This window comes from Euwallacea fornicatus, chromosome 27 (genome assembly GCF_040115645.1).
Source record: "Euwallacea fornicatus isolate EFF26 chromosome 27, ASM4011564v1, whole genome shotgun sequence".
In the NCBI taxonomy this organism is placed as follows: domain Eukaryota; kingdom Metazoa; phylum Arthropoda; class Insecta; order Coleoptera; family Curculionidae; genus Euwallacea; species Euwallacea fornicatus.
The window spans coordinates 1,137,644-1,162,225 of NC_089567.1; the positions used below are offsets into that span (position 1 = coordinate 1,137,644).

General features: G+C 36.3%; 2 protein-coding genes across 3 annotated transcripts in view; both read left to right on the forward strand.

Moving 5' to 3' along the window:
- CCHa1-R (CCHamide-1 receptor) overlaps positions 1 to 24,582 on the forward strand; it is a 97,430-nt gene that overhangs the window by 34,935 nt on the left and 37,913 nt on the right. For both annotated transcript variants that reach the window (XM_066296996.1, XM_066296995.1), the window contains exon 2: positions 21,355 to 21,687. In XM_066296996.1, the coding sequence (XP_066153093.1) occupies positions 21,467 to 21,687 (221 nt within the window). In that variant the 5' untranslated portion in view covers positions 21,355 to 21,466. The remainder of the gene's footprint in view (positions 1 to 21,354; positions 21,688 to 24,582) is intronic.
- On the forward strand, positions 3,141 to 8,254 carry LOC136347194 (histone-lysine N-methyltransferase SETMAR-like). Its single transcript, XM_066296953.1, has 2 exons — positions 3,141 to 3,348; positions 7,176 to 8,254. The coding sequence occupies exons 1-2, from the start codon at positions 3,141 to 3,143 to the stop codon at positions 8,252 to 8,254; spliced, it is 1,287 nt and encodes a 428-aa protein (XP_066153050.1).

A 24,582-nucleotide genomic window follows, 5' to 3' on the forward strand; every position in this document is an offset into this window, starting at 1 on the left:
AGGTTAAGTAGGATATTTAACCCCTAATTTTCCACGTTGGCTCACCTATGATTAAGTTTTTACTATCCCATTCTTATCATCCCATTATCCCCTCAATACCGGATTAACCTCTCTGCATGTTCGCCTTGAATTTGTTCAAACATGCACGCATACACGTGTGATTTTAGAGCTATATATTCAAGGACTATAAAGGAAATTAAAATCCCACACCTATGCAGGAAAGTTTATATTATGCGAAGAATAATTCAGCTTTAATTAAAACACTGAGTTTCATAAAAAAATTAAATCAAACAAAGTCCACTAATTAATGCTGTTCCCAACCCTTTCGATCAACCCTCCAATGTCCACGCAGTTTGTTCAATTAACTTATTAAGTCTCCGATTGGGGGGAAGGTATTTAAAAATCACTGCACAATGTTAACAGGTATTAAGGATCGATGATAAATGCCATAACGGCATTTCAAAGCGCATTCCTGTTTGCAATGGATGAAAGTTTAAATGAAATTCCAGGGTTCATTATTGCAGAAAATCGGATTTACTTGCCACTTGGTTTAAAGTTTTGACTTGATTGAAGGAGCTTTTCAACTGGAATAATTGGTAATAGACTCGTCTGCGACTTTGTGTATTGTGCTACCTATAAATAATATTTAAATAAACATTCTGGATAACTCACTCGGCTGTAAGAGTAGAGGTTTTATTTACGTGGGGTTACTTACGTCTGCGTAAACGTTAAAAATTCAAAGCAAAAGCTTCATATCATCACGTATAAAGCTGCCCAGAACGTTCATGTATGCACACAGTTAATCGCAAAATTGAGCGTTTCCGATCATGCGCCATGAATTTCTTCTTATCCTTTTGTTTATTATAAATATTTTCGCCAAATCATTGAAAGCGATCATTTTTCCACTTAAAATGTTCCAAATAAAGAAAAAATATATATATAATATATTGGAGTCAATAGGGCAAGATAATTTAAACTTTCTGAGTATTCTCACGCAAAATTGAGCGTACCTAACCAAACAACAATAAAACCTTGAAGAACGGCAAAGAAGTTGATCGGAATGTTGGTGATAAACAATTTGAATTTATCAGTACCGCCCATAGGGAATTCAATTTCGATACAGTCGTCAGAAGCTTGATAAGAATTTTGAAGATGAAAGCTCGGCGATGTGATGGCAGTGAATCCGAAAGGAAAATGACTGTGAAAATGTTTTCACAAGGAAAGAACATCCGCGAAATCGGTAAAATTGTAGGCAGGACGCGTTCCACAATTCAGAAAATTATAAATAAATTTCGTTACGAAGGAACGCTTAAGGATCATGTCGGGGGAGGAAGGAAACCAATTCTCAGAGGTGATGATGAAGGTTTCATTGTGCATCAAATTAGGCAGGATGTCACAGTCCTAAACTGACTGCGGAGATGAGCTCAAGGATTGCACAATCCATAGAAACGGTTCGCAGGGGACTTGGAAAAAATAATTCTAACGGACGTGTAGCTCGGAAGAAATCATACATCTCTAAAGTAAATACAATGAAGTGACTAAATTTTGCTCGGGAACGTGTTAGTAAGCCACTGGATTTTTTAAACCAAATAATTTTTTCTGACGATACCAAAATAAACTTTAAAAAAATATATAGAGAAAACCGAATACAGTACCGACAACGAAAAACACGTATGTCGGGCCGCGGCACAGGAAAGTTGCCCTTCATCGAAGGAACAATGAATAGACGCGTTCAAATGATCATATTAAGGGAAAATTTGAGAGCCTCAATAGAAAAAGTGAACGTGCAAAGAGTTTATCATTTTCAGCCAGATAATGAGCCGCAACATACGGCGTTAATAGTTCGTGAATGGCTCTAGTATAAAGTGCCGAAAATCCCCCGCACGGTCTTGACATAAGCCCCATCGACTATCTATGGCATCTATTAAAAACTGAAGTTCAAAATAAAAATCCCAAAAATAGAGAAGACTTTAACAATGTAATTCTTGCTGGATGAGAGGAAATATCACCTGATCGCACACTTAAATTAATCCAATCAATGCCGCGACTACTTCAAACCATTATGGACTCCCAAGGAAACTCCAGAAAATGCTGAATTTAACCATTATAATTATTTTTAACTGAGTTGTGTGTTAATGAACATGGTGTACGCTCCATTTTGTCTCACGATTTAACAATTTATAATGACAATTCGGAGTATTAATTCTTCATTTTGAAAAACATTCAAATATTTTGTTACCTTTTATGATCTAAAATATCATATGAATCAATGATGATAATAAAACCCCTAAATTCGTTCATAGCAGTTAATTACTTAAGGAATTGTATTAATTAACGCTCAATTTTGTGAGGAACTGTACAATGACTCAAACATTGTTCACATTGGTTGGCAATTTTCTATTATCCCTAGTTTGCGAATCCAAGATCTTTTAATCTCCGATAACAACAGGATTGATTTCGTTAAACTGTTGGTCAACAAATATTCAGCATAGTAATTCTTGTTTAGCTTTGCGTCTTTGAACTGAGCAAGTTTGCTACGAGTCTGCGCGTGACCAATTAGGTGGCTCGAGTTCCTTCAGGGCAAATTTCACCGAAAAAAAATCAACGTTTTTCTCCGGTTTCATTAATTCACTTATTTTTATGAAAGATCGGAAATATTTCCTTTCCTTAACGGTCCTGTTCCATTCTTTTTCATTCCAGTGCGAAGCGATTGTGGAAATTTTTCAGAGGTCAAAAAAATCTCTATAAAAAGGACTTTTTACCGTGAAATCTCGAAAAATATAAGTGTTTTAATGGTGGGGCAACCAAATTTGAGACATTTTCGAGATTTTCCTATTATACTAAAATAAAAAAATAAAATAAGAGTGGTCCTAAGCAAAATTCCGAGGGCAAAAGAATACTGTATCCTTGGCTCGATTCAATCAAGATAGATTGATAATACTGTCCAAATTTAATATAAACTGTCTTCGTTTGAATCGTGCAACGTTATATAAACACTACACACGAGGAATGTGGGATAATGCGATTTGATCTGACAAATTCTAAATCAATAGATTTGCGTGAGATGGAAAAATTTGGATTTGAAAGAGAAAGAAAGAACCATGAAGTCCCCCCAAATGTAAAATTTGGTGTTGGAAACGATGATTTTCGGCACCACGATAGCCAGTGGTGTTGAAGCGCTTCATAGAATATTAGAACGGATTACTGCTAAAGATTACGTTGAGATTCTCGAACACAGTTTATTGCAATCCTTAGAAAAATGGGGCAAAGCCGTCGATGAGGTCCTTTTTGAACATGATAATGAACCCAAACATATTGCCAGATTCACCAACCAGTGGTTAGCTGATCGTGGCTTTCATGTCACAGAACGGCCCCCACAGTCACCTGAGCTTAATCCAATAGAGCCCTTGTGGAAAATAGCAAAATGAACTTTAGCCGATTCTGCTGGGTACGTTTCGAATTTCGACCAACTTTGGAATAAAACATAAACTGCATGGGACCACATTCATTCAGGACGTATCAAATATTAAAGGACTTTTAGAAGACTGGACTTATACAGGGGCGACTGTTTTTGAATTTTTTGTTGAAATATTCTTTTTAAGAAACCCTCGTATGTGCAAAATGTTTATTCACTAATCATGTCATTCTTGTAAAAGTTTATTTGTTATATTGAATTTGTATATGTTTGTCATTCAGACAAGATAAGTTTTCACCACTGATAAAAGTTTTTAAACTTGTTGTTGCGCTCAACGTATAAAAACAGTTTGGGTAAATTGTCAGTATTAATATTATACGTCATGAATAATGCTAAGTGTATTTGAAATTATTTAAAATTAAAGATCATTGAGCTGCATGACAATCATCAAAAACAAGTTTTTATTTCCAAAAATAAAAAAATTAGTAAAGGCGCAACATCGAAGATTTCAGCCACTTCTCGTGATGGTGGCAGAAGTCTTATGAGGCCCAAAAAAAGCCCACGAAAAACTACCTTCGCAATTGATACAGTAATTAAAAGATTTTGACAAAAAGATCCTCGTGGGACACCTCGGGAGATTAATCAAGAATCTTCAGTTGACCGAAAGGGCTATGAGACGTCGATTATGCAGTATGAGCTTATTTGGAGAGGCTGCTATTAAGAAACCCCTATTATGAAAAAAGAATATCGAAGCCTTTGAAATTCGTGTACTGTTCTTTAGAATGACGAAAGTTAGTTTCAAATATTTGAATCCGATGATAAACACCACGTGAGATGGCCATCATGTGAAAGATGTAACGTCAAATACCAAGTACCAACGGTTAAGCATGGAGGTGGCAGTGTCATGATCTGGTGTTGGATTAATCAGTCAGGTGTAGGGTCCATAGTGAAAGTAAAAGGACAAATGGACAAATTTCAACATCGGGCTATATTAGAGAAAATATGTTGTCATGCGTGGAGTATAAAATGCCTCTTCGTTGGAGATTCCAGCAGGATAATGAGTCAAAACGTACTTGCAAGTTGAGAAAAAAACGGTTTTCTTCTGAAAGAGTAGGTGTAATTAAATGGCCATCGTAATGCCCCGATTTAACCCGCATTGACCATTTATGAGAAATACTACATGACCGTATCCTTTTGAGAAACATTCGTAACAAGCCTAAATTTTTAGAAATAATATTTGACAAATGGAAAAAAGTCCGGAGAAAACGTGTGTAAATCGTTTTTATTCGATACCTAGAAGATATCAGCTGGTGATTAACTCGAAAGGATCTGGTACCAAATATTAAGTTTTTTTTTCTTATAATATTAATGCTTTTGTAAATAAACGCTTTTTCCGACTCAAAAGTATGTTTTATTTATTTTTTCATTTAATTACGCATCAGTTTCGTTAACCGTGCGTTCTGATAGTCAATCTGATGAGTGACTACAATTGCATAACAACAGTGGCTTGATAATTTGCCTTCAGTTTCTGCCGACTTAAAAATAAAAAAGTTTCAAAACTTTTGCCCGCCACTGTATAACCGTTCACACCCGACAATTTTTTTAACATTTAAACGGACCATGATGGAAGGTCGATTTGATTTTTTTCACGTTATTATTTCGTGCTAAGCTAAAGAAAGTTATAAAAAATAAGTTCATTTGACTTCCTACAATTTTTTGTCTTAAGTAAAAAAATCAAATAGCTCAGCTCGTATACAGTTGTGAACGAATCTGAGTCGCTGCACGCGTATGGTTTGCCGCTGTTACAATGCACAAAATTGCAGACAACTCCTTTATCAAATATAAACATAAATAATAATAAAAATAAATATTTGTTTGCATTTAGCGATGACGTAGGTAAACGTGGTAAGTTCAATCTCGGGCCATTTTGCATGGAAAATAAATAATCAATTGAAGGTTTATTTTCGTCAACTGAGCGCCCTTTGGGGAAGCTGGTTGAAACCGAATCAAAATTAGCCAGAGACGAGTTATACATTCTTAAAATTTTTGGATCGTTATTAATCACTGGGAATATGCCCCTGGGTCGCAACGGTGATCCCAACTCCATTAAATTAATCAAGTGCAATGTTACCCTTTCCAGGTGCCTTCGGCGAAATGATGTTTTTTCGGTTTTAACATAGATAGAGCAAGAGGCGAGTGTTTGAGCAGAAAATTACTAATTTATCCCAGCTTTATTAGCAATTATGCAGAGATTATTCGGAAATACGTTTGACCTTTACCGCAGTAAAATATGGGAGTTCAAGTGGTCTCTGCCCACATCCATTAATCATTAACACCATATCGCAGATATTTTTCAATTAACATTACGTAGGACATGCACTGGCGGTAATAATTTATACACCCCCAGCCTCACCTCATCCCCCTCCCTGGTAATGCAACATATTAGAGATGTTGTATCAAATTTTTAACAATACATAGAGGCAGCAAGATTTTTACGAGATGTTAACGTTGTTTGCAATGTTTACTGCCGACCCTGTGCAAGCAGAAAGTAATGTTTCTTGTTTATATGGGTAGATTGAAGTTATGAAAACAGTAAAAGAGATTTTTTTCCCTTGTTTTACTCTTTTTATAGTAATTTCCTTTGATAGGACAACAATCGAATTCAGCCCTTAAGGGTCGAAATTCTGATTCCGCCGTATCAGCAACTCAATCTGTTATTCTTTATCGCGATGGGCGGAAGAGTGTAAAGAGAAGGAAGAATGAGTTTGCACGGGCCAGGACACGCGTTATTTTCACGATTACTAAGGAAAGCAATAAAACATACAGCTAAACAATGATTATTCAGCTGCCAGTTTTATTCGTTTTATTAAAATTGTTCAATGTCATAGAGAAATATTTTTCGATAATTTAGCTTCCGCAAAATATTGCCACTTAAACCCTAACAACAAAAAAGGATTGTGGGGGATACGATATTTGACAGATAATTTTTCCAATGTGCCCTTTATGGCTTATTCGTAAAAAAAAACGTTAAAATTATGGCCCCGGTGCTGTACATTTGGATTTATGGTGTTTAGGTCGATGAAAGGTTTTGTGTGTCCTCTCCTTGTATTTTCATTTTTTCGTGGGTTTTTGAAGGTCGATTTTCACACAGAGTTTGTCTGAGGTGGGCGAGGAGGAAAGTAGAAAGAAAAAGTGGAAGAGAAGTTGTTTGTGAACAGAAGAAAGTGGAGAATCTTCAAATCTAAAGAAAAGTTTCACAATTTGGCATCGTACCGTGGGAGCGCTCCAACCTCGCCTGCCCAATACGAAGTCAAGTTCAAGGAAGATAGACGTTTCCGTGAAAAATTATGTTTTCTTTAAAATGTACAAATAAAACAAGTTTTTCATTTTGAACGACTTTTCTCAAGGGACAAGGGCGCGCAAATGCTTCTTTCACACTTTTTTTTAGGTTGAACATTTTTCCAAACGGGATCGTGGAGCGAACAGGGGTGCTGGGTGGGGTAAGGTAAGGTGAGGTAAGGTAACACATTTCCATTTTTCATCCAAATAATCATTTTTGAATTTATCAATCCGACAACATTACTTGATTCTCCCAGCATTCACGTCTCACATAAATTTATATATTTATTAGGTCGTGTAGTATGAAATGGGTAGATTCTCGAAATGCCACATTCAACTGCGAATAACTTCACTCTAAATCTATATTTGGACTTGACCTTTTTATGTGGAAAAAAAGGCACATTCTTCCTCTTTCGATCAGAGTTTAAAGCGTTAAAAATTATTGAAAACTTTTTTTTTTATAAAAATTTCTGTGCGGCCGTGCAAAACAGCGAAATTCGTGTGTTAATGAAATATGAGTTCCACCGTGGAACCACAACAGCTCAGGCGGCTCGCAATGTTAATGATGTGTTTGGTACTGAAGTCACTTCACAGCAAACAGCATCTCGTTGGTTCATGAAATTTCGTTTTGGCAATTTTGACCTAACAAATGAACCACGTGGACGACCTCAAACTCAGGTGGATAACGACCATCTGAAAGCCGTGGTGGAAGCGAATCCACGTCAAAGTGCGTTCGAATATTCGTTAATATTCAGAGTAACCAAAAAAACCATATTGACTCATTTGGCTGAAATTGGTGAGGTGAAGAAGCTGGACAAGTTGGTACCGCATGAGTTGAGAGACATACAGGAAGAACGACGTCTCGAAGCTTGTGTTTCTTTGTTGTGCCGGTATAATAACGATCCATTTTTGAATCGGATTGTTACTTGTGATGAGAAATGGATCCTACATGACAATACCAGACGTTCATCGCAGTGGTTGGATCAAGATGAACCACCAAAACATTGTGCGAAAAAAAATCTTCATCAAAAGAAGCTTATGGTGTCCGTTTGGTGGTCCAACGCAGGTGTCATCGATCACAGCTTCATGAAACCTGGTGAATCGATTAGGGCTGATGTCTACTGTCGACAACTGACCGAAATGATGAGGCAACTGACGGTTAAGCAGCCAAGATTAGTCAATCGAAGCGCACCGCTATTGTTGCACAGCAACGCTCGGCCACACACCGCACAAGTCACCTCGGCCAAGCTACAGGAGTTGGAATTGGAAACTCTTCGTCATCCACCGTATTCACCCGACTTAGCACCCACTGATTACCACTTCTTTCAAAATTTGGATAACTTCTTGGTAGGGAAAACATTCATCTCCGACGAGGCTGTCAAAGCTGCCTTCCACGAGTTTATCGACTCCCGGCCTGCAGGCTTTTACAGCAGGGGAATCAATGAACTTCCCGTTAAATGGCAGAAGTGTATCGATAATGGCGGTGCGTATTTCGATTGACAATAAAAACATTTCATATGAAAAAAAAATGACTAAATTTCAATTCAATTCTACTCATTTCGTACTACATAACCTAATATTATTTAAATATTTCATTTAGTTCAGGTTAGTTTAGGTTAGTTCAGGTTAGTTCGGATCACCTCAATAAAGGAAATTTATTTCATTTAGTTTCAATTCTTATCAAGCAATATGTTTTTCATTTACTTATTTTGATCAGAATTTATATTTTTTTTCAATTGCGATTGCAATTAAAATAAAATCGTAAAATTTTCGTGTATCTTTCTTGCGCAGGGGCCACGCTAGTATTTTAGTCGATCAAGTGAAGTGTCTTTCGGGATTCATGGAGTGAATTGGAGTGCTGAGTGAGGTAATTATCAACAACGTTTCAGATCTTTAAAGCAACAACAAAATATTACATACCCATAGTGAGGCAGTTTACCCCACCCAGCACCCCTGTTCGCTCCACGATCCCGTTTGGAAAAATGTTCAACCTAAAAAAAAGTGTGAAAGAGGCATTTGCGCGCCCTTTTCCATTTAGAAAAGTCGTTCAAAATGACCTTTAGAATAACACATTAAAAAATCAGAACGATCGGAGCGAAAACCGTTTACGGTGCTGGTGCCAGTAACCGTTTACGGTGCTGTTACCAGTTTTTCTTCTTATGCGTTCTGTTTGTGGGCACAATGTATTCGAAAATAGTAATCTAAAAATTATGTCGATTTTCGCTAAAAAATTTGATAATATGCATTCGCTGTACTCATAATGTTGCCCCTGAGAGCTCTTTCAACATACAAAAAGTGAGGCATTTCTGTGAATGTCAACGAATCAAAAATCCTACAATGCTATCATAAATACGCATTATTCGATTCATGAAATTCTCATCGGGACACAACTCGTGCGTCAAAAATTCAAAAAAATTTTAAACCAACATGCATTCGTGCAATCTGGATCAGAAAAGGTTCTCGTGCACTCCCTCCCTTTCCATTCCAAATTACATTGATGCGTTTGGGATGGAAATTGCTCTAAAAGTATTGATATTTTTCAATGCTCAATTATATTACACAGGATCAGTTTGTATTTCTCTGTGCCTTTATACGAAATACGGTTTGAGGAGGAACTCGCAAAAGCTCAATATTTTCCTATTCGAGACACGATACTCGCAGAGAATAAAAATCATCTTCATCATGATTTACGTCCATTAGGACTGTCAGTGCATTTGCAATAAATCAGCAAATATTTGGCATTGAACGTGAAATTGGTGAAATGCACAAAGACGATATCTGAACTATCAAACTGGATTTATTCCTTAAGATTGCTTGACAGAGCATTATCATCAATTTATCGACAAACTTTCAGCACTCTCTGGAAGTCTGCAGACAAGCAAATTTATTCTTTCGAGCTTCAAGTGCCCACTTTATATTGATGTTTTCATGAGACGCTTTAAGGTACAATGCCGTGTTGTTAAGAGATTTCTATAATACAGCCAAAAATTATTAAATAAAATGTCTTTACCTGAAATATCGGGTGGCAAAATCGATATAAACACCTTATTGCGCTGTGAACGATTGAAAGTCAAATTACTTTCGACCTACGGTTTAAGATGGGTCTTATTGGGAACGACTGCTTTCGCTATGAAGAAAATATTGTTTTGAGCAGGCCCCCTTGGGATGAGAGTGCAGCCAGAGCTTTCTGAAATTTACATCGGAATTCGTGTAAAGAAACCGTAAATTACATACTGAGTTCCTGCTTATTTTCTCAGCTCTACTAATTTACGAGCTGCTGTTGGTTATTTATCAGAATTCCGCCATTTCGGGCCGTCCACCTAAGAACCCTTTCCATTCAACTAAATTTGCATTGCCATAAAATGAACATTTCCAAATCCCTCCGGTGCTACAGCGAAAATATTTGAATTAAATTCTGACTCCCTCCAGCTGCTTCGCTAATCATAACTTTGACTTTTATTTTTAGTTTCGCGTTGCGAGGGAGTTCTAAAACAACTCCTGACAAAGTGCTATCAAAGTGAAAGCGAACATTCCGAACTTTATTCCGAAAAAGAAACTGAGCGTCAGTCGTCCCGCGCAGAAGCCGCGGCCGAGTGCTGAAATGAAGGTTTATTATGTAACTAGTAACGAAATGAAATTCATTTTTTATATTTCACATGAAATGTCCAACGTATCTATGTGACATGTGCTGCTCCAAATCTAAATCGTAGTCCTCTGCTCGACCCCCCCCCCCCTTTTTTTTTTTCTTTTTTTTTGAGGAGGGAAACCTTCCAAAGGTACCCGGTCTGATGTTATAGCGACCGGGTTATGTGGGATTCGTCCCAGGGTGGGACGCCTACCCACTAAAACCCTCCTCTCTTCACCCTGAATCCCCCCCGGAATCGCCGTTAGGCATTACTTCAGGGTCTACTCGACCCCCTGCTGGATTTAAATTTTTTTCTTTTTTTTTTTTAATTCAAAAGCAGCGTTAAATGGGACAAAGAGTGCTATCTTTCGACATTTGTTTAGTTTTTTAAATGTTGCTTGCTTCGCCGGTAGCATAAAACGAACGATTTTTTTTTTTGCACACGAAGCAAGTGACACCTCAAATTAAAAGTTTTTAAAAACTACATTCAACGGCATATTACGGTTCAAAATTTATCCATTTATTCTTGAGAAAAGTAAGAATATATTTGATAAAAAATGCGATACTTAAATGCAAACGTACGTAAACAATGAAAAAACTTGTTTGTTGATAGGAAATCGGCTAGTTTTCGACTTTCTGCTTACAAACAGTCTTTGGTTATTTTTATTTATCTCTACATTCTGTATTTTTTTTTAACCAAAGATTGTTATTGAGCACAAGATCGAAAACAAACCAATTTCCTATCAACAAACTAGTCTCTTCAATGTTTACGTATTGTTTAACCGAGTTTGGATTGCACTTTTTACCAAATTTATATGTGTTTTTTTAAAAACGAAGCGATAGATTTTTAAACGCAATACGCCATTGAATTCGTGATAGTTTTTTTGAAAGACCTTTAATTTTAAGTGCCACTTAGCCCATGTTTTAGGTCTTAAAAATCGGGCATTTTGCGCTACCGGTGACGTAAGCAACATTCAAAAAAATAAACGAAATAACGAACGACAAGATGGCACAGTTTGTCCTCTTTAATGCTGCTTTTGAATTTTGAAAAAATAATATTTAGTACATAATTTGAGAGGGGGGAGGGGGGTAGAAGTTAGAGCCACATGGTATAAAGTTATGTATGTCCTAACTGATTATGTCGATGACTACTATAAAACTTATGTGAGCTTACTTGAACTTTGCATAAACACAGCGAATGTGTGACGAATTTGCATATCATTTTCTATGCTATTTTTAACACAAAAGAAAGCTACTCTGAGCTTTTTAGTGTTAGAAATAGTACGCCTAGTTTAATAGCAAGTCAAAAAACTAATAAGGGATTTATAACAAGAGGGGGGAGGGGGGTATGTTTTTATTATTATTTCGCACAATTAAAATTTAAAAAATTTAATAGAAAATACAAACTATAATGAAAACATAATAAATTATGAAATTACTTATACAGCTATGACTAGGATAATGGTTAATGAATTTTCGGTACAGCGCAAATTTGAATGTGTCAAAGCTGCCTCCATGTTGATCATCCGCTGTCGTTTTCTGTATGAGCTCATTCTATCTTCGGCCTTCAGCAATTACCTGGATGTTGGTACATTCTTAAAGGCATAAATGACCACAAAACGAGGCGCGTAATTGAAACAATTAATCAGGCTGAAGGAAAAAATAAGAAAAAATTAAATAAATGTTAAACGATAAAAATTTGAAATGTTAAACTATTTTTCGTGGAAAATTATCCCAGTTAGTTTACACTACTTAAATTACTACTAAAAGGATCGAAATTTCGCCAACACGGGCGTGTTTAATTTGAGAATAGAGAGCAGAACTGGAGCCAGAGCCGATTCCTGCACGAGTAATGCTGAACCAACTTATGCCATAAATATAGGTCCAATTTGATGGGAACTTCCTGATTTAATTCATTATTCCTCAAACTGAAACCAATTTCCCGGGATGTGCCATAAGAGCTGATAAAACGTATGTCATGTGCCACCATGTAGTTAACGTAATAAAATATCAAAGCGACCTCGTCCTTGCTCTTAAACTCACTTTTCCGCTGCAGTAATTTTGTTAACTTAACACTCAACATCCACAAGCCGGATTATGTCCCTTCTTTGCCGATTGCTGGAGCATACTTTTTACCCTCAATCTTGAATCCAAGAGAGTTTGCTCTCCACCGCAGGACATAAAGTCGGATTTAGGTCTGAAAACGAACAGTGCAGCCAATTGTATAATCTTCTTGTACGCGAAAATTCCCTTTGAGAGATGACCAATTAAAGCTTTTTTGGACTTTCCTTAATCCTACCATTAAAAGAATATGCTTGTAGTACACTTAAACAACCTTGGAGCAGACTTCTTTATTAGGTGCCAAGGACGATTTCGAAGAAAAAATCCAATGAATAATGCATTTTGAAGAGGATTTGGTATTAAAAGCCTGAATCCAGGTTAAGAGTGTGTTCCATTAGCATGCAAATGATGCCAAGAGATGTTTGCCATTAAGCATTTTAGATGCGGTCTTCTCAAAGCCCATGTATAATACATAATAATTGAGTGTGATTATTATCATAAGATTATATGACAGGCATTATCGTGACATAGCAAATGATCTGTAGGGTGCACTTGCAAGTAATTTGATTCTGCCTTCATCAGCGGCCAGCGAGTTCGTATGGTTAATATTGAGGAAGTTTCTTATTAAATTGGATGGAAGTGGAAATTGTTCATGTATAACTGCCTCCATTTCAAATGAACCGCGTGTATGGGACATAAAGCGAAGTGGGTTCGTATACCATACGTGGGAGCTATGGAGGACTAGTTTCCAGATGATTCTACAAAGGTGTCTCTCAACGTAGTTCAACCACATTTTATGGGTCCCAAAACGTGACGAAAACTTCGTATAAACATACCGGACGACTCAAGAAGGTGGCTCGGTCTTTTAATTTTTTAATTTTTAGAATTAGAAAGTTGAAATTTGGAGGGAAGCTATATGAGAATAGAGCCGATTGACCAACATCAATGACGTTTATCTAACACCTCCAGTTTAACCGGAAATGACCTCAACTTCCCACTTTTAAATGTAACGCCTTGTAAATTTTTACTTTTTTGGAATCTAAAGGTCATTTTTAATCTAAAAATATCTCGTTTAAAGAAATATATGAAAAAATTTGTATGTTTTAGCATTCGGAGATTGTCGACGGCCTTCCGATGCTGCGCGAATTTATGCGGAAAGATTTCCTCTTAGAAACCCTCCAGCCTGCTCCTATTTTAAAAAATTTGTGAATAAAATGAAAACGGGAAATGCTAATGAAGAAGAAAACTTTATTATCAGTGAAGATAAACAAGTCCATGTTTTAGTTATGGAAGAAGTTATTTCAAGTACATCAATTCGTGAGATAGCTCTAGAATGTGAGATTAGCTATTCGTCAGGGCGTCGAGTTTTGAAACACTCCTGTATTCTCGTGGTCATCAACAAGTAATGAATTTAGATGTTCAAAATGACCATCTTGTGGTTAGCAAAAGCATTGTGAACTTTTTCCCTCATAACGTGGTCCAATTGATTTGGGGTGATATTATTTATCGTCTTGCGAACTTTCTCTTTTGCCATAACTTTTCCCAATTATCAGAAGGAGTGGCGTAAACTTGTGCTTTAACTGTTCCCCAAACAAAAAAATTGAAGAGGGATTAAGTCGGTCGATCTACGAGAGCTTATACAGATTATTCGTTTAAATTGACTTAAACTATTTGGTATTTAATTACCTAGGTGACCACCTGATTGGTCCACTGGTGTCAATTCATCGATTTTCAAAATTTTCCCGTTGAAAGTCTCTCATTATAAGAGATGGTGGAGCACCATCATTCTGAAAATAAATACTAAATCTTTCTTGACGATCATCTTCCATCATCAAATGTAAATTATTTTGAGACCAATATCGCGTATTGTTCCGGTTGAAGAGTCCGAAATTGGTAAATCCGCTCTCATCGGGAAATAATATTATGGAAGGAAGCCGTAGATTTAAGTTCAAATTTTCAATAAACCAGTTGCGAAATCCTAATCGTCTTTGATGATCTTTTGGATATAAATGCCTGTGTAGTTGATATTTTTATGATTGGTATTTATGTTTCTTCAAAATTCGACACTCTGATGAATAGCTAATCGCACATTCTAGAGCTAACTCATGAATTGATGTGCTTTGATTAACTTCTATGATAGTTAAAACATCGATTTATTTGTCTCCACTGATAACGAAGTTTCATTCTTCATTGGCATTTCCCGTTTTCAGTGGGCAGGCGCCTCCCTTCAGGGGGTAAATCCCACATAACCCGGTCGCCAGTCCATCAGACCGGGTACCTTTAGAAGGTTTTCCCCCTCTATAAAAAAAAAACAAAAAAAAAGTATAATTTTACATTTTTTAAAATAATTTAATTCGTTTGCGTTTTCACGACTTTACAAAATTTCTACAAGTAAAACCATATTAATACTTTGTTCTGCCATTTGGAAGGCAACCATGACGTACTGCACAGTCAATGTATTTTTTTTATTTCAATTTTTTAATAAATTAACGGTCCATTTCTAAATGAATATACGTTGTGTTTTAGAAAATCACAATGAGCCCCTATGTTGTCCCCAGAAAAACGAGTGATAAATGGAAAAAACTGCTTTTCGCCATTTAAATTGCTTTATAAAAGAAAAAGTACTTAATAAAATGACAAATTAGTATTTTTCTTCATAATTCTGACCTAAAATCGTGCCTATACGCAGTGGTGTAGCTTCATATGAAAAAACTACAAAAAAATGTATATTTTTTTAATGCCATGTTTTTAGACTAAAAATGAGCTCTAAGTTCCAAGAAGGTAAAAACTTATAGGGCATTAAATTTAAAAATCGAAAGTTAAGGTTATTTTCGGTTAAACCGGAAGTGCTAAATAAACGCCACAAATATTAATTAATCGGCTCTATTCTCACATAACTTAACTCCAAATTTCAACTTTCTAAGTTTAAAAACAAAAAAGTTATAAAAGCGAATCATTTTCTTCAATCACCCAGTATATCGTAAAGCGCTTCGTTTTTGTATACAAGATTCGAAATGTTGATTCTTGTGGATAGTTTTTTGACAAAGTTTTCGAAACATTTCGAGATGAATTAATGACATTTTGTACTTTATTATAACTTTTTATGCTCTTTTTGAGGCTCTATGAAGAAATTGCCACGTTTGTCCAAGGGCGGATAATACGGAGGGGTAATATTTAAAAATTAATTATATTTTTTTGTACTTAAGTTTATTAACGATTTTATAGGAAAAATATTGAACTTGAAGATTTTTACACAGTAAAGGTAGTCTTGCTGAAAGGAGAAATCTCCAATAGTTAAGAAAAAAAATAATTTAACAAATCGGTGGATACCACGTTATTTGAAATAAATATCAGATTTTAAACCAAATTGGCCTTGAAATGAAATTAAAAAATATTTTTTACATTTTCGTATATGACAGCAATTATTAATAGAATTTGTTTATTGTTATTGTCATCGAAACAGTGTTTAATTGCAATTATTAACAAAGAAAATGATTAAAAAGTGTTTCAAATCTTATGGTTATTTTCTAAAACATAGCATCAACCGATTTGTTAAAACTTTTAGCGTTTTCGATTTTCAACATTTCCTTTTTAAGGTAAAAATCTCAAAATTTAATATTTTTCCTATAAAAACGCTAATCAAGTTAAATACAAAAAACTAATTTTTAAGTGTTACTCTTGGGTTTACCTAATCCCAGAAAATACGGCAGTTTCTTTATAGAGAATCAGAAAAAACACTAAAAGTTTTAATAAATTATAAAAGTGAATTAATTTACCTCGAAAAATGTTGAAAGTATTATTTAAAAACCATATTCAAGAAGCAAACTTTTATACCCTGTATATAGAAAACAAAGCGCTTTTCGATATACGGGGTGCCTTGACAAAAGGACACAACTCAGTTACTTATAAACGGATTTTAATGAACTCAAAAATCAAACAAAATAATATTTTTCAAACTCCCAAGTAACGTCAAAATTGATTCTTTTTTAACTCAACTTCTGTTTCAGGTATCAATTTCAGAATTTCAAATAGAACTCCATATTTTTCGAACAGAAAACATTTTTCTGAATTTGACGCATGACAAGTTAATACTAAAACAATTTTCGACTGAAAAAAATTAAAAATTTAAACAATGTGGGCCATTTAGCCATCTGAATTCAAAATTTCGACAATACAAATCGGCATAGCGTCATCTGCATTTTATTCCATCTCATTGTATTGCATTACCCTGTACGAAGACGCTTGGCGCCATGGAGGAATGGCGTGCATATGATACTTACCGAAAAGAGACAAGGTAAAACCCCAATTAATTATTGGAATCACATCACTCTTCCTCATAATTTTCTGTGAGAGGTTATGCTGCAAGTGTGATTATTATAAATTAGTTTATTAATGCAATAAAAATAGCTATTAACGTTGTTATTCCTAACAATTATAAAGTGCCAATTTCAGTTGAAATTGTTTAAAAATGAACAGTGAAAACGTAGATTTGCCTGAAGCATTTTTTCCAAGCAATAAGAACCCCAGTGAATCGATACGTTTTCATTCTACCCTTTTTCCTATTAGAGAAGTACCTAATCATAATAAATTTAAACGTTTGGAACACAACATGTGACACTGTGGATCTTTTCAAGAGCCGGAAAAATAATTGGAAGATTTTGATAAAAAATTTGAAGCTCAACGTATCGCTTAGTGTTGCAGAGAATCTAAATACATCAGTAAGAAAAATTGCCAAGGCACTGAAGCGGTTTTAATCTCCGCCCTTCCCGCTGGATATTATATGGGCGCCACTTGTCCATGGTGGCAGACGTTTTCGTATAAGATAATGCAATGGGATAAGACGTAATGACATGCAGATGATCCCATGATGATGATGCAAGCAATGATATAATTCATATTGTTGAAAATTTTCAACGTTTTTCAATTAAAAATTGTTTTAACATTAACTTGTGACGCACCAAAAAATTTAGGAAAATAATTTTCATCAAAAAATGTAAAAAAAATATGAACGTCCATTTGAAATCTTGAAGTTGACGCTTGGAGCAGAAGAATTTGAGTTCAAACAACCTCACCTCTGGCATTACTCAATAGCGTGAAAAATATAATTTTTTTGATTTTAAGTTCATCAAAATCCGTTTTATACAGGGTGAGTCGAGAGGATCGTGCCAAACTTCAGGAGCGTGTTGTACATGAAAAATAAATGTAAAAAAACTCAAATGTTGTTATCCGATTTTCGTTTGTTTACAAGTTATAGCGTAAATAAAATTAAAACATAAAATTTTTAAAAAATTATAAATTTCATAAGAAATTCCATAAATTAACGTTTGGATATCATAAGTAAATGTTCAAAAATATCGCCATTAACTTCTAAACATTTTCAGCCTCGTCTTTGAAGAGCATTCGTTGCGCTCCTGATTGTTTCATGTCTTTCTTTAATGGCAGCTGCAGCATTTCTAATGCGTTGAATTAGTGCATCTTGAGTGTCCACTTTTACTCTGTACACTTCAGTTTTAAACCAACCCCACAAACAATAGTCTAGTGGTGTGAGGTCTGGAGACCTTGGAGGCCAACTAATAGGGCCACCACGACCAATCCAACGTCCAGGAAAGGTACGTTTATAATAAATAGAATCCTAGTTAAAAAATTTTATTTACGCTATAACTTGTAAACAAACGAAAATCGGATAACAACATTTGAGTTTTTTCACATTTATTTTTCATGTACAACACGCTCCTGAAGTTTGGCACGATCCTCCAGACTCACCCTGTACATAACTGAGTTATAGCTTCGCCCGTTCTTTTTGAGATGCCCTGTATACCCATATGAAGTTCTCAACATACTTTGGGACCTGAAGTGCGTGTTTGAATTCATGGCGTCATGTTCAGAGACATTGTGCATATCCACGCGATTTAATCGCAATGGAAATTAGCAAAATCTTGGCGCCCCGATTTATATGATGAGAAATCAAAAGTGCCATCACTTGGGGTGAAGCAATGTCGCCTAAAGTCACTCGAAAATTAGTGCAAACGTACTTAGGGCCAGCTTTTAGGCTACGTGAAAAGCGAAGGAAATAAGATTTCAACAAAAATTTTTAATTGTCATTTAGATGAAAATGTATTACTCATTATAATTAATGAATTTGTGGATTCTCCTCTCTGAAAAAGCTGCCGAAACGCTACGATATCACCCCCTAAAGGGTCAAAAGTAACCCCAGGGAGATTTAGTTCGATGCGCGTTCCGGCAATTGGCAGCGGAGCGCTTTCAGCGTCCCTCGTTTCTCGTGCCTCAAGGGATTTTCGTCAGATGGCGTCAGCTCGTAAAAATTCCCATGGAGCGGCGATTTGTACATATTCGCCACGTATCAAGAAATATTTAAATAATACATCAATTTTGGGGTAGAACTATTACTGTTAATTCTTAATTTTAATTATAATTAATTTAATAAGATGGTACGCACTAATACACCAGGAAAACGCAACATCTCTAAACGTTGAAATATGTACCTCTTGGCCTGTGACACTGCGGAAATCCGAACACGGCTTAGGATGTGAGCATTGCTGACGCCGAAAGCAAAGAGGAATAAATGGTCTCTGTCTGCGAGATTCAGTGATAAAAAGGGCTTGAAAAATTGAAGGCTGGACGTAACATAATGCTGGTGGTATTGTCTGAGAATGACTATAATTTCGCTACTGAGCCCCTCCACCCCCCACAAAAAGAGGAAGGGCTAGAAAGCCCCCACTCCCGTTAACGAGTGTGTTTTCTTCTTAAAATGGTAATTGAGAATGCTCGCTTGTAGCCCAAAATAGGAAATACTAGAATCTTATCTTTCCTATGTTTTTTGTTATTTTCGTTTCTTTACTGGATCCCAGAGATTAAGGTCGATTACGCTTGGTATAAATAAAACAATGAAAGTAATTTTTCTATAAATGCATTGCCATGACAGCAATGACACCTACGTTTGTCTCTTTTGTATTGTATTGCATTGTATTCACTTTAGGCATACAGAGATATTTATGACATTGTTAAGACGTAGTGAACCAAGTCTTCATATCTTCATCGAGCAAGTTAAAACCCCAAGTTACTCCCCTGCACATCTTACATTTGTTGCCTCCCAGATGTCGCGATCCGTTAGTTTTCCTAAGAAATGGTTTATGGTTCTAATTCCTCGTCTTTTGTACTTTGGCTAAGAACTAAATTGCGGAGCACTCAAGCTACAAATGTGCATCGGAGATTCTTGGGTACCGGAATTCCCCACAATTACCTTTGGGTGGGGTCGTAATTGGGGGTGCCATCACGTCCCATTCGGGACAACGGCAATAACAGGGTCACGGGATAATCTGTCCATTGGCCGTCAGGCCTGGCGAAATGGGTATTCCTCGGGTGAAATGCGCTCTGACTAAGAGTACGCCTATGTCTGCTGACCATCAGCATCCAGTAGTTAAGGGCTGGGAGAAGCTGGGCATTATTATTATCTTCTTTCCTATCACGATTGTCATTCATCAGTTGAAGATACATCGCCAATTCACTATCATAACTCATACTCTTGGTCTGATCGCGATCATTCAATTATAAATTTCTGCAACTAAGTCATAGTCATAGTTATGTGTTACAAGTCAGTTAATAAACCGTGTTAATGTTTAAAGGGTTGTCCTAATTCCAAGACTTTGGGGAGATCCCACGTGTTTACCTCGCTAAGCAGGTATCTAGTCCGTCTTGGACTCTCGTAACCAGAAGTGCAACGTCGGTACTTTGAACCGACTCGCGGATGGTATCTCCAACCTCCAAGGAAGGAACCCCTGCATATCGCTCAACAGAGATAAAGATGTTAAGTTGGTATTGTACATAGCGCATGACAATACACACAACATAGAAAGTTTATTTATTACCCTCCACCTTTTTAACATACCAAAATTGATCATTTTAATGCTCCAAGCATTTCTTTTGTATTACGCTATGCATTATATACTGTTCAGACCCAGTAGTAAGCTTCTTACTGCAGAAAAGCTAAAAAAATGTTGCGCAAATTTGATCGCATGTTCAAATTAAATAAAATTTTTCAACTCGATAATAAATGTGAGAAACTCTGATTTTATAATGCATTTGACGCAGGAAAAGCAGTCGGCTTTATGACCTAAAATTAGAACGTTGAAGTCAATAAATAAATTTTAATTGTTGGGAACAAAACTGGAATAAATACTCCTTAAGTACCCTTCGGGACGAATAATCACAAGTCGTTAAAGTGCAGGTATGAGGACGTCCGTGCTGGCTTTGCCAGGCTCATTAGCAGGAACTCGTATTCGTCAAAGAAGGGATATGATGAGAAGGAGGATTATTGTTAATTATAGTAAAGAGTAAAAGGATTGATCGATTTCCAAATATTTACTACTATTTCCATCCTGCGAAATGCACGAAGTGATCGATTTTATTGGAGTCCATGCTGACAGCGATTTTACCATCTTGAGTGCGCTACTCTTAACTTTATAACGAGCATTAACAATCTAAAAGAGGTAAATAATTATATCTACCTAAAAACAAAGTGCCTGTTTATTAAATTAATAATTAAAAGCGGTGATGAAATTTTTTTCTTCCTTTCATTACTACGTGTTTCAAGTTTTCCCATTTTCTACAATTCTACGTTCTCGTTTTTTTTTCTTTTTATTTTTTACTTCTGTTTTTATTCAAATTGGAAAACTAACAACATTTCAGTTCATTTTGACACCGCAAAAATTATTGTTCCATGCAGATTTAAATTTTCTCCATGACTAATTTTGTAATATCTCCGGGCAAATAATGGGTTGATTTTCGATTATTTAATTTTTATATTATTTCTATTATGAATAAAACAACTCACTTTTATCTTATTTCCTTCGCATCGCAACTAATATGCATAATAATCTGGACCTATTTTTTACAGATTGACCGCTGATTGGCCAGGGCCTAGGATGAATTCCGCCGCACCAAACGTCCTTCACTCCCCAATTGGGACATCGAAAATTCATTAATTACTTAATAAATCTTCAAAAAACATGAATACTTCCATAATACTCAGCAACGTGGACTCTAGTGATTATGTGAAAAACGTGACAGTGAATCTCAGCTATGTCGGTTACATTCCCTTACACTTACGACCAGAGACTTACTTCGTCCCAGTGGTATTTTTTATCATTTTCGTTGTAGGATGTCTGGGAAACGGCACTTTAGTCGTCATTTTCTTGAGGCATAGGACTATGAGGAATGTTCCTAACACGTAAGTATTTGAATCTGGGACACTGATTATTGAGTTAACACTTTGTTCAAGGTATTAGCGTAATAAATTGGTTAGTTAGGCCTAATTGAGAACGTCTGGGCAATCATTGGGTTCTGTCCAGTTCGCCTGTGACTGGAATATTTATTGCCCGTAAGTAGTGGAATTTGATTGAGAAGAAAATTGCGCCATCGATTTTCCTGAAACTTCTTTATAGAATGTGTTATTGGTGGTTTAATGTGATTTGAGTTCAAGGAGAACACTTCCTGGGAAATCGATTGCGCTCACCTAGAAGATTCTATTAAAAGTGTTCAAATTTATAACTCTCTGGATTGCCTGGTTCATTCTACCGCGTGTCGATGGCGAATTGTTATATTGTATTTCTATGTAACTGGCCTTTGTGTTCTTCCATTAATCCTCAGTTATAAGAAAAAATGTTTGCGATATTAATTAAGCTGGAGTAAAACAAGGGAAAGTTGAAGAAAATGGGAATCCTTGGATATTAATTACGTTGGCTCTTGTAGAGTAATTGGCTCTCTCTGCTCCAGTCAGGACTATTTATTTAGAAAAAATTCCGGTTTTATTAAAACTACGTTTTAAAAAGCCAGAACCTCGCGACTAGGCCACCACAACTTTCTCTTGCTACCAGTTTTTAATTAAACACTTCCTTAAGCTTCTAAAAAAAAAATAAATGCAAGTCCGTTGTACTATAACATGAGCGAGTGTTGTACTCAAGTGACACATTCCGTACAAGAAAATTGGGATTTACACGTGCATGGTTGATGGTGCACGTGGCACAATCCCTGGTGCCAAAAAATTCAACTGCTTTTAACAAGTTTACGGATCCGAGTCGCTACGCCAATTTACTGCTCCGCACTCCAGTAAATCGGCGCCAATAATAATGTTTGGTTTGTTTGGATTTATTGGCGCCAACAGTCGCATTTAAACTGGCGCCAATACGGAAACCAAGAATCTCTTGATGTCCTCTTGTTTTAATCTCTGGAAGTCGACCTATGAAATATCGACATAAAAGTTTTATCCTTTCGTAATGTTTCCGTAAATTTGCTCGCGATGTCTTTTAAAGCAGGTACTCGACTCGAAAGTTTCTATCATTAGAAGCATATCACGGGAGAGAAGTTTGCATGCAATGGGTAATTGAGGTGAAAACGATTTGGGAGGAGCTTTTTAAAGCTGGAAAGATGAGTTTTATGGTCCATATCTTTAAATATGTACATGGCGAGAATGTTGTAGCCCCATTGTTGGAGGGCTTGGAAAGGGGATTTTATCGCAACGATCTGTGAAAAATATGGTTATACAATTTTTCTTTCCTAAGCAACAAGCAAGGAAAAAGTAAGCACGCACACGTGTATCGTTGCGCGCCTGCGTGACACAATTTACTTATACAGGAAATGTTCGGATTTTATAAGAGGCGGCTGAACACCTTAAAAGACCCACATTAAATCAAGAACAGAAATATGACTTTTTCGACAATTTATTAATTAACGATTTTCAACGAAATGCTTTTAATTAAGTAAATACTAGTTGCACAAATTTTCCTTTGGTCATTCGCAGTTGTCACTCGGTTATTGAATTCAAAATCCCGTCTCGAATTGTAATCGTAGCTGCTTTAGAACTATCACCAACGTGTTCCACGTGATCTATTTCCATCTTGGACGACATATATTTGACAAAGCCTCATATATAAAACTGGCGGGGTGTCAAATCGGGTGGCCGAGGAGGCGATAGGACAGAACCACCAAGCGTAGGGGATAATCTCCAGGTTGTAAAGCTCGCACTTTTTGCACGCGGAAACCGTGCACCACGGGCTGGTCTCCAGATAATCTGATTTGAGGTATTTATTTGTGGCTTTCATTATTATTGTCTGGCAAAGCGATTCTAAACTCACCGGAAGCCTGTTTAATACCGGCTGTATTAGAAGGGGAAATTTCTCGTGTCAGAACATATAAAATTCAACCACTAAGCTATGACTTGGGGTTACGAGGAGATAGGCTTTGGAACTAAATATGCGATTTATTCCAACTAGAGACGAGGTCTAAACACTAAACAGTTCCTTGAAATAATAGCGGTCAAAGAAACTCTCAACTAACTCGGTTCTTATTCAACCCACGTTCGAGAATGGCATTTCTGGATCCTCCTTGACAAGTTTAATAGGATTATCGCCTAGAAAAGCCACTAGATTAGACATTTCGTGCTGTAGCCCGGTTTCTTGTTTTCACTTCAAAGGCTGAAATTACTAATCGAGAAACTTTCCATCGCTGTTGCATCTGAGAATGTAAAATACATTAAAAATAATCCTCTGGAATTTAAAAATTATCCTAAATTTTCGTGCCCACGTTTCGAAGTATTTTATTCATTAGATTATGAATACCCCCGCTATCCAACAGCTAATGGACTTTTGCAAAATTAAAATCGTATTAGCTTAATTACATCCTATGTGAGGCTGCAATTAAGCTGCTTCGAAATAATAAGGATTACTCGTTTTATGTTTTCCCATACAGGATGTGGGAGTCAAGTTGTTAGATAGAAAGTAGAAATAAATTTACTCTCAATTCAACTTGAATAGTGGAGTAATCAGATTTACGCACGTGTCTCGATTTAATGCTAGAGCCATTCACATTTCAACTCAAAGGACAAAATAGTGATCAAGTGAAATAGCAATTTGGCTCTGTTGAGGTCTATGGAAATTGAAATACAATCTTACCTCCATGGGGTAAGTAGGCAGTTCCGCGTTTGCCACGATTGACAGTATTTCAATCCACCGGCAGCGACTTTACTGTAATGGAGCTGTGGTGTCGGTGATAATTTCAATTTCGGTTCACGTGACCCGGAAAGAAGGTGCGTATACTTCACGAGACGATTCTTTGGGAGACGACCGTT

Excerpts from the sequence above, each read along its gene's own strand:
- LOC136347194 (XM_066296953.1), top strand. The coding sequence starts at position 3,141 with ATGATTTTCGGCACCACGATAGCCAGTGGTGTTGAAGCGCTTCATAGA. Across the intron at positions 3,349-7,175 it reads CAACCAGTGGTTAGCTGATC|AGTTTAAAGCGTTAAAAATT; the intron begins GTGGCTTTCATG and ends TCTTTCGATCAG.